The 15,414-nt window shown below is 41.2% G+C and overlaps 1 protein-coding gene across 2 annotated transcripts in view; it reads right to left on the minus strand.

Annotated features, from left to right (window-relative positions):
* EZR (ezrin) overlaps nt 1-14,531 on the minus strand; it is a 19,321-nt gene extending 4,790 nt beyond the window's left edge. The window contains exons 1-7 of one of the 2 annotated variants that reach the window (XM_009586195.1): nt 14,454-14,531; nt 9,407-9,502; nt 8,310-8,584; nt 7,401-7,484; nt 6,620-6,766; nt 3,365-3,461; nt 70-233 (exon numbers count right to left, since the gene is read on the minus strand). In XM_009586195.1, coding sequence (XP_009584490.1) covers nt 70-233; nt 3,365-3,461; nt 6,620-6,766; nt 7,401-7,484; nt 8,310-8,584; nt 9,407-9,502; nt 14,454-14,516 — 926 coding nt within the window. In that variant the 5' untranslated portion in view covers nt 14,517-14,531. The remainder of the gene's footprint in view (nt 1-69; nt 234-3,364; nt 3,462-6,619; nt 6,767-7,400; nt 7,485-8,309; nt 8,585-9,406; nt 9,503-14,453) is intronic. The other variant, XM_009586196.1, reaches the window with a different exon arrangement.
* Nucleotides 14,532-15,414: the final 883 nt, after the last annotated feature.

Below are 15,414 nucleotides of genomic sequence, written 5' to 3' on the forward strand. Positions count from 1 at the left end.
GCTGAACCCTGGCAGCTCGCTGTCATTTCTCTCTGCCACCCCATCCCCGCTGTCCGTATTCAAGCTCACCTTTCCAGTTGTTTCTGGTGCTTCTCCTCCCGGGCCTGGGCTTTCATCTGTTGCACCTCAATGGTGTCGGGCTTCCTGCGCCGCATATACAGTTCATGGTTGCCCATGCAGAGTTGCAGGATCCTCTTGTTAATTCTCAGACGAGGGGCGTAAAACACAAAGTCCTAGAAGAGAGACACCACACAGTCAGTTTTCCAAGCATGCTTTTTCGTCTCCCAGTTAGCTGCAGACAGATCATCTGGCCACTAATTTCACTGTAATCGAGACATATACACAGGCCATTTAAATATAGCAGCAGGGACTGCCAATATCATCTGAAGCCAAAACAATTGTTATTTATATTCTCCGTTTAAAGTCTACATAGAATTGACAAGTTACTCTTCTAGAAAAAATATATTTTAGAGAAAATTAACAATCTCCATTCAGAGGAGACTTTGTGGAGTTTGGAAATGTTGCAGAAAATTCTGGGTTGGCAGGTAACCATCTGGGCAACTCATAGACCTCTAGTACTGAGGAATAGTTTTTAAGTTTGCATGGTTTTGTGACTGAAAGATAAAGCATGAAACTAAAAATGTATTGCAGACTATTAAACTAACTTTGTAGAATTTCCTGATCTATTTGAATCAATATTCAAGGCACTATCTGTGTTTTTGCAGAGAAAGAGGAAAAAATACCTTCCAATATCATTCTTTCCCCTCCATGGCATTTCCTAGTTACGTTGACCCAGGCTGTTACAAGAGTGTCAAATGAAAGCTATTTTTTTTGAACCACCAAACATATGGGTTATTTTGAATATTGGGTTGCAGGCAGTAACAAAACAAAAGATATTCTACAATTTCTAGTTCTGCAAAAAGAACAGCCCCAAATTTCTTATTATCTGTGTTATAACCAGGCTTTTACAGAAACTATACACCAGACTGGATCTAGTAAATCTGCTAAGAAAGGGCCAGGTTCATTACCTGCCTGATGATTTTTCTGAGTCCACAACCATACACGTTTACGATGCAGTCTGAACTTACACAGTGAACAAACTCTGCATCTTTGTGCCTTTGTGTACTATGTGGACGGTGATGACGGCAGTGGGCAAGCTGCCATGCTACCACCGTAAACCAGTACCCATTCTTTAGAATCTCTCTTCTATGGATTGCCTCACTGCTAGCAAGAGGTGGAACTGAGAAGGGGCACAGAGAGGCTCTACACTTTTGCATGGCAGCAGCGATCGTGTTTTTAATCGCCTGAGCTCAGATGCACAAGTTGTGGTTATCTCTGGGAAAACTAGAGATCGCACTAGAAGCTCTCCAAGTACTATTAAGGTGAAGATGAATATGCTGACAAAGACTCGTTTTCTTCAATGCCATTTTCCTAAGTCACATACTGACTGCAAAAAAGGCAGGCAGCGCAGTGTTTTGTGCTCCCCCACTAAATCCTGCCAGAGCCATTCTGAGCTGCACAGGTCTGATACTGCTAACTCTACCTTTAAGCTATTCATCCAACCTCCTATTTCTCACAAGTAATTCTAAAAACAAACAGTTTGTGTACCTTGTGATGAACAGGTCCTATCTTGAGGCAAGGATGACCTACATGGAAGTAAATACTGAGGGCACGGATGCGTTTGTCATTTAAGGCCGTAACCAAGGGACAAAACATTCACATAAGAATATAAAAGAATCCCCTCCTTTCTTCATCCCCAGCCTCCTGCTGGTCTCGCACAACTGGGAGGATTGCAGCTTGGTATTTTAAAGATAATGTGCTGAAGATATTAAGAGTATGTGGGCATAAAAATTAAAAAGCTTATTCTGGGCAAGGTGCCACAGGACTCTACCCATTACATTAGTGTCCATTTAAACACTGACATTTAGAATCCTCCAAATTAAAGGGAGCTTCCAACCCACATCTTGGGTGGACTGAGTATTTTGCTGTAGTTATAATACTTGCCTTTTTAAAAGGAGACACAAGCATATGAAAAGGTACTTCCTGAATGCTCAGAATTAGTGTCCAGATAAATTCTTCTTTCACACATAGCTTTAAACATAACATCACCCAGAGGGAAAAAGACAATTGAGACAGAGGGAGAAAACATAACTGAGACTTTCAATGTTAACACCTTTCTGTATCAGCCTCTTGCAAGTCTCCCATTTCAAACTCATTCAGGTTTCCAGTGGATGGAAAGCTGTGATCCATAACAGGAGATTAATATTTTGTAATGTGTACAACATGTCCCAGAGGATCTTCTATTGAGAAAAGCATGCCTGACAGAGACCAGCTTTCTATCTCTGTGGAGTTTTGTTGGCTTTCACTATCAGCATCATGGAAAGAAGCTCCTCTCCCCCCAAACCCCAGGTTGTTATCTGGAGGAAAGCCCTGCAACACACTGTGCATTAGTATCCTTTAAATTACTGAGAGGATCTTTTTCTGTTAAAGAGATTTATAAGCCATTACCCTTTGCCAAAGCCAAACTGCTTATTATTTCTCAGGGCTGTACTTAGCCACCAAGGCCAAGTACTGGGGTGGGGGAAGAGAAGAAGAGGAGGCCTTTCTCAACTATTCCAATAGTTTCACAAGACTGACAGAATGAGATCCACCTATACCAGTTATTCCACCTTATGTTCTCAACAGGTCAAAGTTAGTTGCTAATTCTTCACTAAAATAACTCTGAAAACATGTTTCTAAGTATTGAAAAGCAACATTCACAGGTAGCTACATTTCAGTTCTCCACAGAAATCACACCTTTGCCATTTACCCTAGTATTCAAGAAGGTCGATGAACACCATGGTCCTTAACCAGCTTTTGCTCTTTCAGTAGTGTGAAAATGAGCAGTGAGCATTAAAATAGGAAGCCATATGTATCCATGTAGTTTTGCAGTAGCATTTGAATGATTTTTGTGGGGTTTTTTTATTGAACAACAAAAAGAAAGTTACCCACCAGCTTCCATGCACTGAAAGAAATGGGGAGAGGGCTAGTCTCAGTATAATCTGGCCACACAGAAGACTCACAGAGCAAGCAAAGAATCTCAGATTTAAGCATAAGGCTACCTAGTTCGCTAAAAAAAAAAAAAAAAAAAAAAAAAGAGGACTCTGCAGTTGTAAAATCCTTGTCTTTCTCCACGTTAGATACCACCATAAGCCCTTTATTTATGCTGCGCAGAAAAACAGACAGCTCTAAATACACCCTAAATACTAAGGCTCATTTGCATCTAGAATATCTGCAGCTTTCTCCTCTCCAAAGACTATTTTGAGATGAAACAGTATTAGTTGTTCATATGCAGTATACAGGAATCCATTCTAGATATACTCACTGGTGCCTTCTTGTCAATAGGCTTTATAACAAACTTCTTGTCATTGAAAGAGATGTTTCTGATTTCACTCCAGGGGAACCCAATCTTTGGAGTCAGTCTGGAAAGAAGAGAAATATTTTTAAGAGATGCTGCAATGAACATTCCCCCCCGCCTTTGCGTCTAACACACAGACTCACTGGGATGCAACACTTCACATAGCTCTCCCAACAGAGAGAAAACAGTGGTTGAACCAAAAACCCACAGGGAGCAGGGAAAGAAGCCCAGTCACCTCCCTTACAGAGTCTCTTCTCATTTTGGTCAGCCACCCTACTGCCCTTTGCAGTAGGGATGGTCTCTATCAAAGCCACACACTCAGCTTTATCAAACACCTGCTTTAAGTTTCTTTGAAATCAGAGCCTAATATCCGCAGCGTGCAGACTTTAGGTATATGTGCTGTGCTTCGAGGAGGTTTCTCGTATTATCATGCGGCCAAAGTAACTCATCTGCTCCCCACACGTTCTAGCACCCACAGAGAAGTCTACCCTGCTGTCTTACAGCTAGCCCAGTTACCTCCATGCTGCCTTCACTTCTGAAGCGCTGGGCAGGCACAAACACAATTGGTAGAAGCAGATTTCTCGTCTTTTGTTTCCTCCCCTAGATTACAGGCAAGGCTAGTAACAAAGAGCCCTGATCTTTCCTTCCATGCAAGCTGCTCTTTCAGCCCATCCCACTAGTCATGAAGCAGAACTTTACATGTTGGTCGTGCAAGGAGCTGTGCCACGTGGCTCTCTCCTATTGGAAAGCACCCCTACGAAGCAAAGGGCAAGATTCAGACTCCCAGCTCTCCCTCGCTGCTTAGGAGTTCAGGTCTGTTGGTTTGTTTAAAATTATTTCTTTAAGCTTCACTAATCATTTGATATTTTCCTCTACTTCGTTTCTCCAGACTCTTGCATATAAAAAGCATCATCTTACTCATGAGATGAAATGGTTCCGAGCCATTCCAGACTTTACCCTTACATACCTGCCCAGCTCTGCAGCAAGTTCTAATATTACAAGGACTTGCGTATTTGACTGTAACTAATTCCTTTAACTCCCCCCCAACCAAAGATTTCAATTTTTATGTTTAATATCACATTACTATTCTTTTATTCTTCTCGTATCAAGGGAGGGTATATTCTCTACAGATAGCAGTTAACGATTAAGAATTGTGTCTTACGTAAATGGTAATACCAACAAGAAATCTTCTTGTTATTATCTAACTCCTCCAATATACGTCTCTGACACACGCTGAAGTGCTGACAATTATTTCTAGCAAATGGTTTGAAGACACAGGTATTTAATATTTAGCACTTGGAGAAATGTCTATCATCACGATGAACCACTCGAACTCTGCAAGAATCCATTCTATGGAGTTCATTGGTTAAGAAAAAAAGCTGGCAATTTTGGAGGAATTTGACTCATTGTCACAGAGATGGAAAGCTACTACATAGCACAATTTCACTAGGCCCAAGCATAAAAAAAAAACTTGCTTCATTTAAAATCAGACATCAGGAATAAAATACATCCTCTTCAGAACTTACCACTCCCTAACCTTTAACTCAACTGCAAGATTATGCAATAGTGTGTGCATGTAACATTAAGTAAGAACTGTAAAGAAAATGATTTGATTAGACTAAGATTAATTACTCCAGCCTCCATCATATTAGCTTAAGTGTTTCAACCCTAGATAATACAACAACGACAACTAATACAATTCACTTATTAATAAGTTCTATTGCAGATTCTCCTCTTTAACGCAGAAAAAAAAAAAGCTTGAAAATGCCTAGAAGCGGGACACTGCCATACACTGCAGTATAGAGGCTCGCACACCTATAGCACTGTCTCATTTTCCTCAGGTTGAACTTCAACAATGAAATCTTTGCTTTTTCACCTTTGCCCCAGTCCCCAAATTTTGCACGTACAAACCAGAGGTGAGGTATACATTACTACTTTTCGAGTCCCCATATCTGCTCAAAAGACTTAATTACATAGTAGCAAGAGTTACAGCAGAAACAAGCAGTTTATTCCAGCACTGTATTTGTTTTGCAAACGCTCTTGATAGCTCTTTGCAGTCAATGGCTAGATTCTGTCTGCTTCTGCAGCTCGAAAAACCTGTTTGTGTGACCATGGTTACATAGCAAGACTAGTCATTCAAGACTGAAGTATTACATGAGCGAAACTACTTTTCTTTCAAGTGACACTCCTTGTTTTCTGGGTGACAGCACATATTAGCATTGCAGAGAAGACTGCATTTCTATTTGCCGTCTTAACAGAAGCTCCAAAAAGTTCCAATTAATATTTGGGTTGCATTCAAAGCTTTTTGGAGGCAAAGATGTAGAATAGGTGAAATCCCCTCTGTATTACAGTGATAGTCTTCTGTAGATCAGTGACATGAAATAAAGACTTGGAACGTAAGGGAAGGAAAAAAAAAAAAAAAAAAGAAAAGCAGCAGCCTAGACAGCAATCCTTCATCTAAAAAAAGTCTATTTTAACTCCCCTTCAATCCTTCAATTGTGGAGTATTAGAAGAGACTAGCAGGCTTAGACACAGCTATTCTCACCTTCCTTTTATGTTTATTTATAGATGTAGTCTATCATTTCCCACCTACTATCCAATTAATAATGGCTCTGCCTTTACCAGAAGGGCCGATTAAAACTATGCGTACCTCAGCAAGACCGCATTTCATTCCTTGTTCACAGTAACTACATAGGTTAACTCCTCCCTGGGTTCTGGGTGTTACCAGGCTGTCGTTTCATGTCCACCCCATAATCTGTCTTTTTCAAAACCAGGCAGTTGTACACACATTTATCATTAACTTCAGTATAGGAATGGCCTTAGATGTCCAAACGCTCTGCAGATATGTTAGTCTATCTAGGTTCTTGTATTGTATCCACTGCTGGTATACCTGGCAACCTGACTCATGGAAAAGCTTGGTAACCTCTTTAGTTCAGGGTTCAGCTCTACAACTGTGCATGATTTACCAGATGGCACTGTACAACTGATCTCTCTCTTTACACGGTAAATAGCATTAGCAGGTCAGGCTACAAAGGTCAGGAAAGTCATGAAAGCATAAACAATGTGAAAGCTCAATTCCTAGCACAGTCTCACCTCCTCATTCAAAATTGGAACATGAGCAAGTTCTAAATTTTGCCCTGATCCTGTAAATGAGAAATGCCCCTTGGCTCTCACACCAGCCTTCACTCTAGGAGATCAGAGGTAAAAAAAAGAAAGCCTTACTTATCATCCTTTTCATAGATGTTGAGCCCCAAGGCATCAACTCCCAGCCAAAGGTCAGTTCCTTTCTTATTCTTGATTTCAAAGTAGTTGATTCCATACATCTCCAGGTCTTGAGCAATCTTCAGGTATTCCAGCATGGCATTCTCTCTGGTTGAGACAGGAAGGAGAGCAGATGTTAGCTTCTCATTTATCTAACTATCTCAGAAAGCAAAAAGTCCTCAAGAGAAACAAGTAACCTTTCCTAAACCAAGACGTCAGACACAAGAGTTAAAACTGAACATTCAGCATTTGGGATTCACTTTAGGAGTTACGATATTACACCTATGAAGACACACACACACACACACAGAGTACTCCCGTTTACCAAGACCTAGTATTTCCAGACAGAAAATTAGCAACATGCATCTCTTCCAGCATTCATCCTTGTTTCAAGGTACAGTCAGTGGGAAAGACAGTACCTGAACTTTCCCCATCTGCCAATGCAAATGCTTCAATGAACTGAAAGTTAAACGCACACCTGTACTTTTTTTTCCCCAAAGACATCGCTGCCTAGGTCCAGAATTTTCAGAAAGCCATCCAAGAGACTGTTCTCAGCACAAGTGTGAAAATCTTATTGAGTTTTACCATGTGATTTGATGTCGGACTAGAAAATATACACCAAGAGTTCCCACACACAAGCAACTCTTGGAGTCTATTTCAAAAGCATGTTGTAGAACTCTAAGCTTAAGGTAACCAACCAGTGACAAAGTGACTGGCCTAGGGACAAATACAAAACACTTACTTGAGCATGCCACTGTGTTCAGCATGCCACACCTGGATCCGTTCTTCCCACTGATCTCTGGAGAGTTTATGCTGGTCCATCACCCTACACAAAGAAAGAGATATTAGCAAGATTAGACTTTGTGTTCTGCAATGTCCATTGATGCTAATCTTTGCTATAGTCTTAATGAAAAATCAGTCCCACACATGAAGCCTTACTGAAACCAAGAGGAAGATCCTACTCAGCCCAAAGATGTACTCTGTGAAGCAGAGTAATTCAGAACGAACAAAAAACCTCTGCAAAGTCTTTCTGGTCACTGACCAGAGACATGAGAGGAGTAAGCAGAACACTGCAGAAGAATCACGTACACGGTGTAGACACCAGAGGGTTAAAGCAAAGCAAAAGTTGTGTCATTCCTGGAATTAGACACTGTGCAGAGTGTCATCAGGAAGTGTAAACACAAGCCATTTGTCTTATCCTGTGTGGGGATGGACTACATAGCCTCAAGACATGCTTTCCAGATACAGGATTTTTAGGACTCTACATTAGGATTAAGGACACAAAACCCAAGCTTCTCCACGGATGACACATTCATGACTGAAGGCTGCTCTTTTCTTCTTAAAGAGGAGACATTCATACTGCCAATTACCAGTATGGCAGCAATGTTTAGGAAAGAAAAGCTGAACTCAAAAGTATACTTCCTCTCCCTAAACAACCCAAGGAGAGAGCACAAAAACACACTCTGACAGATAGAAATAAAAGAAGGAAAACCCCCAAATGCATACAGTTCAATCAAAAAAAAAAAAAAAAAAATCATGCTTTCAGTGGAACTCTTTGTACTTAGCTACAATGCAAATTCTTGACTTTTAAAAAAAAACAACCAAAAAAAGCCAAAAAAAAAAGGGAGACTGCATCAACCAACTCCTTCACCTTTGGGGGATCAGACGCTCTGAATTGAGGTATCCAGGCTTGTGCACATCTTTGTTGTAATCTCCAAATTTGGCCTGCACAGCATAGGAGCCAAGAAGTACTGCTGTTTCAGGAGGACAGTAGATCTCATCACTGAGGATCCCTTCCTTCACTTGCAGGAAGAAGAGCTTCTGTGTGATATCCTGGATCAGCTCTTCAGACACATCCTCTGGGAAGAACTTGGCACGGAATTTGAACTGGAGGGGATTCTCCTTTCTGATTTCTTGAGCAGAAACCTGAGGACAGAGGCGACACCACAACTGAGCAGCGTTGCAAACAATAGAATAAATTGGTTTTACGCAGAAAAAGGGATTTGGGGCATTTGCCTTAAGAGGCGAGTGACTGGCAACTTATTACTGGCATTCCTTCATTCCAGCTGCTTACTGGTGTGAGAACACAGGTGAGACGCATTAGGTTTTCCAACTGAGCCAGCAAAATTCTGCTTGCACAGCAAACCTTGGTCACTGGAGAATGATTTACCATGCTGTATCAGATGGCAAACCCATCCAGTATTGCACACGTTTGACAGAGAACAGCCCCGTGTGATTAAACAGGTATGTCACTGACTGCCCCATCAAGAAAAACTGTTCATACCCTCATAAGAATTGCAAGTCCACAAACAAGAGCACATCAGAGGCACCTGTGCTCTGTTACAACTGCCCAGCGTTGAAGTGACCTATCTTTCTGATTAGTGCAACAACTGATCCTGCACAAGCAGAGATCAAAATGATCACTAGCCAAGATGTTCCTCCAGACACAGCAAGAATAGCTGCTTCTACCCAACAAAGTACCGTATCAAGCTGCTGCTGTACCTCTGACAAATGCTAAAAAGCTTTCTACAATTCACACAGAGAGAAAGGGCAAACTTCCACCATGTCACACCTCACCCAAACAGTCCCCATGGAGGTCACAAAGTTTTCTCTAAAAATAATCCTGGAGTTATGAGAATTAAGGAACAATCAACAACAGGTACAAGGTTTATAAAGTTGCAGCCAATAACATATCAGGAATCATGTAAGCTTTAACCTTTGTTCGGCAATTAGCCCAAAGTCTGTTACCTTTTTATCAAGCTTCAGCCAAGTCTGGAATCCTTTGTTGTCCACATATTGAAGACCAAAGTACCACACTTCTCGCAGACCTATGGTTTTAACCACCTGCAACAGAAAGGTCAAAAAAAAAAGTTATTGTAGGTAACAGTTCACTTGAGATCCAGGTATCCTCACAAGTCCCACATCACCTGCGGGTGCAGGCAACAGCCTAAACCTACTCATCTGGCATCTCTTAATTTCATTTTGTAGACAAAGATAGACAGCTGCTGTAGCAGATGACAGCAATGGCATAGGCTAAGCTACTTGTCCCACCCAGTTCCTAGGAGAAGACAACTCTGAGGAAACCAGGAGAGACAAACGGGGCAAGTGACAGGCCACCAACTGCTAGACTGGTACACAGGCAGCAGATGGGGCTTCTGCTTGCTTGTATCTACTGGCCCTTCTTAAAACTGTACTTGGTGAAGCAGGTAAGTTACTTCCCTCACCAAAGCTTATGGTGAGATGGTCTGTAACAGTGTTGGTACTAACTACAACTAGTTAGCAGTACTAATGGCTCAAGTGATCTTGTCTGCCAGTCACCAAAGGTTATTTGGCTGGAGGAAGCAACTGAGGGATGTTTCACACAGCTCCTGCAATAAGCACCCTGTGCAGTTTTGAGAATTAAAACAAGCTGCAAGTATTCTCAGTCAAGGGTGGTTTTTTTTTTTAAACTCATACAAAGGCTGGTTTTGAAGGACAAAATATATTGATGGCCTAACATTAGGACAAATTTAATTTCATATATTGTAAATACTAACCAGACAAAAGATCCAGAAATACCATCCATTGACTAGATGGCACACTTGCTAGTGAAAATAGTCCTGTTTGGACACGTTTCTTTTCCTCAGGGGAGGAGATAGCCTAACAAGTTCCTGACCTCCTCCTACTCCTGATCGCTTGTTCTTATAGCCCAGTAGTTTGCTGCCAGCTCATCTACCTGTAAAGCTGTGCTCTAGACGGGGCCGAGACCTGGAATGATCCACTACATACATATCTGGATCACTTCCTTGATGTTATTTGCGGAGTAGCCCCTCAAAAAGTGATGTGGGCATCACCACAGGGAGCTGAACTGAGTGGAAGGCAAGAGCTTTTTAAAACTGCTTTGCAAGTTAGGAAAGTGTGAAAGATTTGAGAGGGTGTAGTTACGTGTGCTTCAACAAGTTTAAGATCTCAACCAAGGATCTGTTTCACCCTCCCCATTTATAGTATTGCTGGAGACACTCTGGCTAGAGAGCAGACTTTAGAGAGACAATGATTTTAGGATATTTAATTAGTTTTCGCTGTAGTTTCCCTTAAATTTTCTTACCAGAGAGCTAAAAGCCAGCAGTCTGGACTGGAAGCCAGAAGTCTGGACTGGAAGCCAGAGCTTCCTGGGGTTGGTAAGGGAGATGGGGAAAAATGCACCATCCTGATTAGCACTCTGAGAATTAGTTTGTGTGACATTGTTGAATAACAGGCAATCTATAAAGTTTAGTGATATAAGCAGACTAAGAAAATTGCATAGTAGTATGAAAGATGTCACTAAGCAAATACAATTTTTAAGGATAAAGAGGTCAGTGCCTACTAGTTGAGGAAATGGGATCGCTTCATAGCTAGACACTGTGGGCTGTATTCAGTAGGCTACGGTTTATATATATTATACTTCAGCAGGGCCATAAGGAACTAGTTACAACGAACTAGAGTTTATGTTAAAAAAAACCAAAACCCAACAAACAAAAAACCCCCAAACCCCACAACTTTTAAAAAAGAACTGGGGTCTGAAAACACTTCAGCCTTTACTTGACTAAAATTCTTTTTCCCTCCTGCCCCAAAGTGGCTTATTTCACCACAGAATAGCCAAGTTTTTTCTTACAGCTAGATGTATTTTTAGAAGGGTCAGAACTGGGCTTTATCCAATCTAGCAGAAAAGCAGGGGTATGTTGAGCGTGGTACTTCCTGTTGCACAAAAAAAGTGTTGCAACTTTGTTAAAATAGAGTTGCATAAATCAACCAGTTATCAGGTCATTATCTCTGCATGTCTCTTACAACAGAAAAAGTACACTTTTTCTATAAATCAAGCTAGAAAGCTTGCAGAAGTTATGACCCCTCAAGTTCTTCCCAAAAACTAAAGGCAATGAAGTATTAAGCCTAACTTCACAATCTGACCGTTTGGGTTCCAATACAAAGAACAAAGACATGAATGTTTTAGTCTATATTCTGGGAAATGGTTTGTAAACTTCCTCTATAGCAAACCAACGAAGAACTAAGAACCAAGGCATTATATTCAAGGCGGGAGACACCTCTCTGCCGCTCCTCAAATGCATGAAGCAGCAAATCTTAAGTCTGCCCATTCCACCCGGAAATGCATTCACTCCCAGAAACTGCCAGTGACACACTCTCCTTCATTTGAATCTCTTCTCCTCGTGACCAGGATGGCAGACGACTGCCTGGGAAATACTCTAGCCAGCTGCAGAGCCCACTGCGTTTGTTCTCGGGACACCTTGGACCATTGCGGCATAAACTCTGCACAGGTCTCGCTTGAGCAGAGCTGAACTCAATGTTCACAGGTTTCCACTATCTTCCCCTTTCTATAAAAGGGAGTTGTAATCCACCTTACGTGCAGGATACACTTATGCTAGCAAAGCCTAAAGCATAAGGGCTCTGCCAGAGTAGTTTTGCTAGCTGACAGGCAGGCTAAGAAACCATCTTGTGGTTTTTAAAAATAGCTAGCTTCTTCAACGCCTTTTCCCCCCCACAGTGGTTCTGCAGTTCAAGTTGGGCCACTCCCCATACCTGCGAAAACCTGTTGCCTCCCTAGACTTTATCTGAGTGTAAACTCCATCTGAGATAAGGGCCTAGTAAAAGGCTTGCACAGCAGAAGTGAAGAGAGAATGTCAGAACTGTTGCAGCTGAACATACAGTGTTCACCTTCACCGGTTTTGTGCTGCACACTTCTACCTTAGTCTTCCCTCGATGTGCAGACGTGCACTCCAACAAGGTATGGACTACGGGTAAGAATTTCCAATCACAGCTTTTAAACGCGAGCCATAGGAAGTAAGAAGCAATTCTTCATGAGGTGATACTCTATCCCAATAGCGTAATAAGGGCTGCAACAAGCAGTCTTCAGAAGTCCAGAACTACCTAGACAGCAAGCTACAAGTATCTTGGATCTGAAGCATCCTGCCTTTTTCCATGTTCTCAGGATTTTGTGCTTCTCAGCACAAAAGAGGAGGTCAAGAAAGTAGTTTCTCTGCTGCCAGGGTGATGACCCTGACTCTTAACAGAAGTAAACATTAGTGAATATATAGGGGGTAAAAATCCTTATTGAATCCTTGTCATAAGGAACATTGGAGATACTTGCACTGACTGATTTAAGGCATTGCTTTTAAAACCTGGCTTTTAGTCATTTGGATTTTTGTACCCTCAGAGATGAAACCTGAGTTCTCTGCTTTGGGTTAACATGGAAGGGGCTGGGGGAAGAAGTTACCCTGATGCAAGGGTGATCAGCAGTGAATGGAAGGTCAAAAGCTGGTTCCATAAAAATGCAGGTTTCATATGCACTTCACCAAATTTCCAGCCAATGAATACCTGACATTATCCCACATCAGTAATAATCAAAAGGCATTAAAGTTAGATTTAATGCTAAACACAATTTGTAGTACTCTATTTTGTACTGTGAAGTTCTGCAGTTATTATAATTTGGTTTCCTCCTTTCACTCCCTCCAAGAACCCACTGAATTTTTTGTTTGTTTGTTGAGGGTTTGGGTTTTTGTGGGTTGTTTGGGGTTTTTTTTGTTGTTGGGTTTTTTTGTGTTTGTTTGTTTTTGTTTTGTTTTGTTTTTTGTTTTGGTTTGGTTTTTTGGTTGGGTTTTGTTGGGTTTTTTTAAAGTACTTCTCACTGCACAGTTGCCATAAGGCCTAGCAAGTTCTAGCTAACTCACTGAAATGAGAAATTGTACCAACAAAAACTTAGAAGGAACGGACATTGTTTAGCCAGTTCTGCCTACCTGAGTTAAAGCCCAACCACCCTTTGCTATCAAGGCTAGCAGGGGACAAGGGGAGAAGTGCAAAGGAATTGCTGTAACACTTTGTAAACAGCTTAATATGTATAACTGAAATCTGCACAGATCAATTCTTAATTTTCAGGGTTGAAGCAGGAATAGCTAGAAGCAAGTTTTTCTTTTTTTGTTTTTAAATTTCAGAACAATAAGTTAAATTTTTCTGCTGAAATCTAGGACTTGCTTCAGTTTTACAAGAGCAAGCTACTTAAGAAAGGAACAATGAAGTTGTATAAAGCGCTCTTTGTTTATTTTAGTTGTCTTTGTCTGACCTTTGTAGGTCCATCTCCAGACAGACCTGTATATTGTTAATGCAGTAACAGGAAGAATAACACTAAGGGAGGGGAGTCTTGGCTACTCATGCCCTTCACTTCCCTGGGAACCCCTGGAGGCAGGCTGGACAAGTCTCTGCTCCATCCTGCTGCACAGGGGCTTCTTATAAGGCATGTTGCTGTATCTGCTGCATGGAGATCACAAACTCTTCGGTTTTCCAGTAGTTTGGCAAACTTGAACACCTGTGGCAAGTGGCTACCTCCAACCCAGCTTCTGAACGAATGCAGCTATGCCTACGCCTTCGTCAGCCATCTGAAGACCTGATTCTGAAGAGTTTTATACACAGGGACAACATTTCAACTTCAGAATTTAAGAAATAAAGAAGAGCTAAGCTGTATTTCAAAGCAAGAGGTGCATTTTTACACGCTACCTATGCAGTCTAGATATTTTAGATCCCTTATGATACTTCATCACCCAACACTGCTAGGAAGACAGGTTTCACTAGAACATAACATACCTGCAAGGATTTTTGCTTTTTTCTTTTACTGTGATGGAATTTAGAGGTCTTACTTCAGACCAGGGCCCTTCAATTAGGAGGTGGAGAGAAGAAAGAAAGGTAGGTTTGGAATCCAGTCTTAAGAAAACACTGTAGTCTGAAATGTACGCCAAGCTTAAACAACAAAAGCCCATACCAACCCTTCACTGACCTGGTCAAACAGCTGTTTGCCTGTAGTGTTTGGCTGGATGGCAAACTCCAGCTCTGCATCCATAGTAACAACTCGAACATTGATCTAAGGAGAAAAACAAAAAGCATTGTTTAAGATTTATTGAAAGCTATTTCTCAGTGTTAACACAGTACTTTGTGTACAATACAGTCTCCATGCTTTGATGCACTACCGTAACCTCTATAATATATACACTTAAGCCCCAATTAGATTTGTGTTATCACACCAGCAAACTTAATTGGGGCACTGACTTTGCTGTCTTATCCAGATTGCTCTGCAAAAAAAACAGGATTGGACTGAGCTTCTGGTTAAATGAGAGGGCATTTTAGAGTTGACCATTTCCAGGCCCAAACCCCCTTGGAATAAGAGCTCCTGTGAGTGCACAGCATAGCTGCCTGCAGGCCATCCCTTGGATTACGAAAGGCCCTAATGACTAAATTAAATTTAAGACTTATAATTTAACTTCCATTTATATTAGAGCTGGAATTAATCTGAGGTTTTAAAGGCAAAAGGCTGCAGATTATTCTTAAGAAGCAATCAGCATTAACCTGATGAACATTCATTCTTTCCCTCATAAAAAGGTACTCAGCACATAAAACCAGCCGTTATGGGTACTGAATACTACAGGGCAAGAGTTCACTAAGCTACTGCTGTTAGTGAAGAAATAACATAACCAGATTTACTGCAATGGCAGAAGTAGACTGCAAGACAGAGGTTACTATTGTATGCAGAAGGCAAGAGTGTTTAATGACTAGAAAAAGTCTATTAGCAGTTAATCAGGAGGCAAAAGCAGCAACTAAGCTTGCAGGGAATAGCATAAGGACCAGCAAAATGGCAATCAGAAAAGGATTATCTCCAACTGTTCCGACTACAGGAAACTATATCACTTGCAATATTATATCATGTCTCAAAAAACCCAACAATCCCAAAACAAGTAAAAAAA

This window comes from Fulmarus glacialis, unplaced genomic scaffold, assembly GCF_000690835.1.
Source record: "Fulmarus glacialis isolate BGI_N327 unplaced genomic scaffold, ASM69083v1 scaffold38979, whole genome shotgun sequence".
NCBI classification, from domain to species: domain Eukaryota; kingdom Metazoa; phylum Chordata; class Aves; order Procellariiformes; family Procellariidae; genus Fulmarus; species Fulmarus glacialis.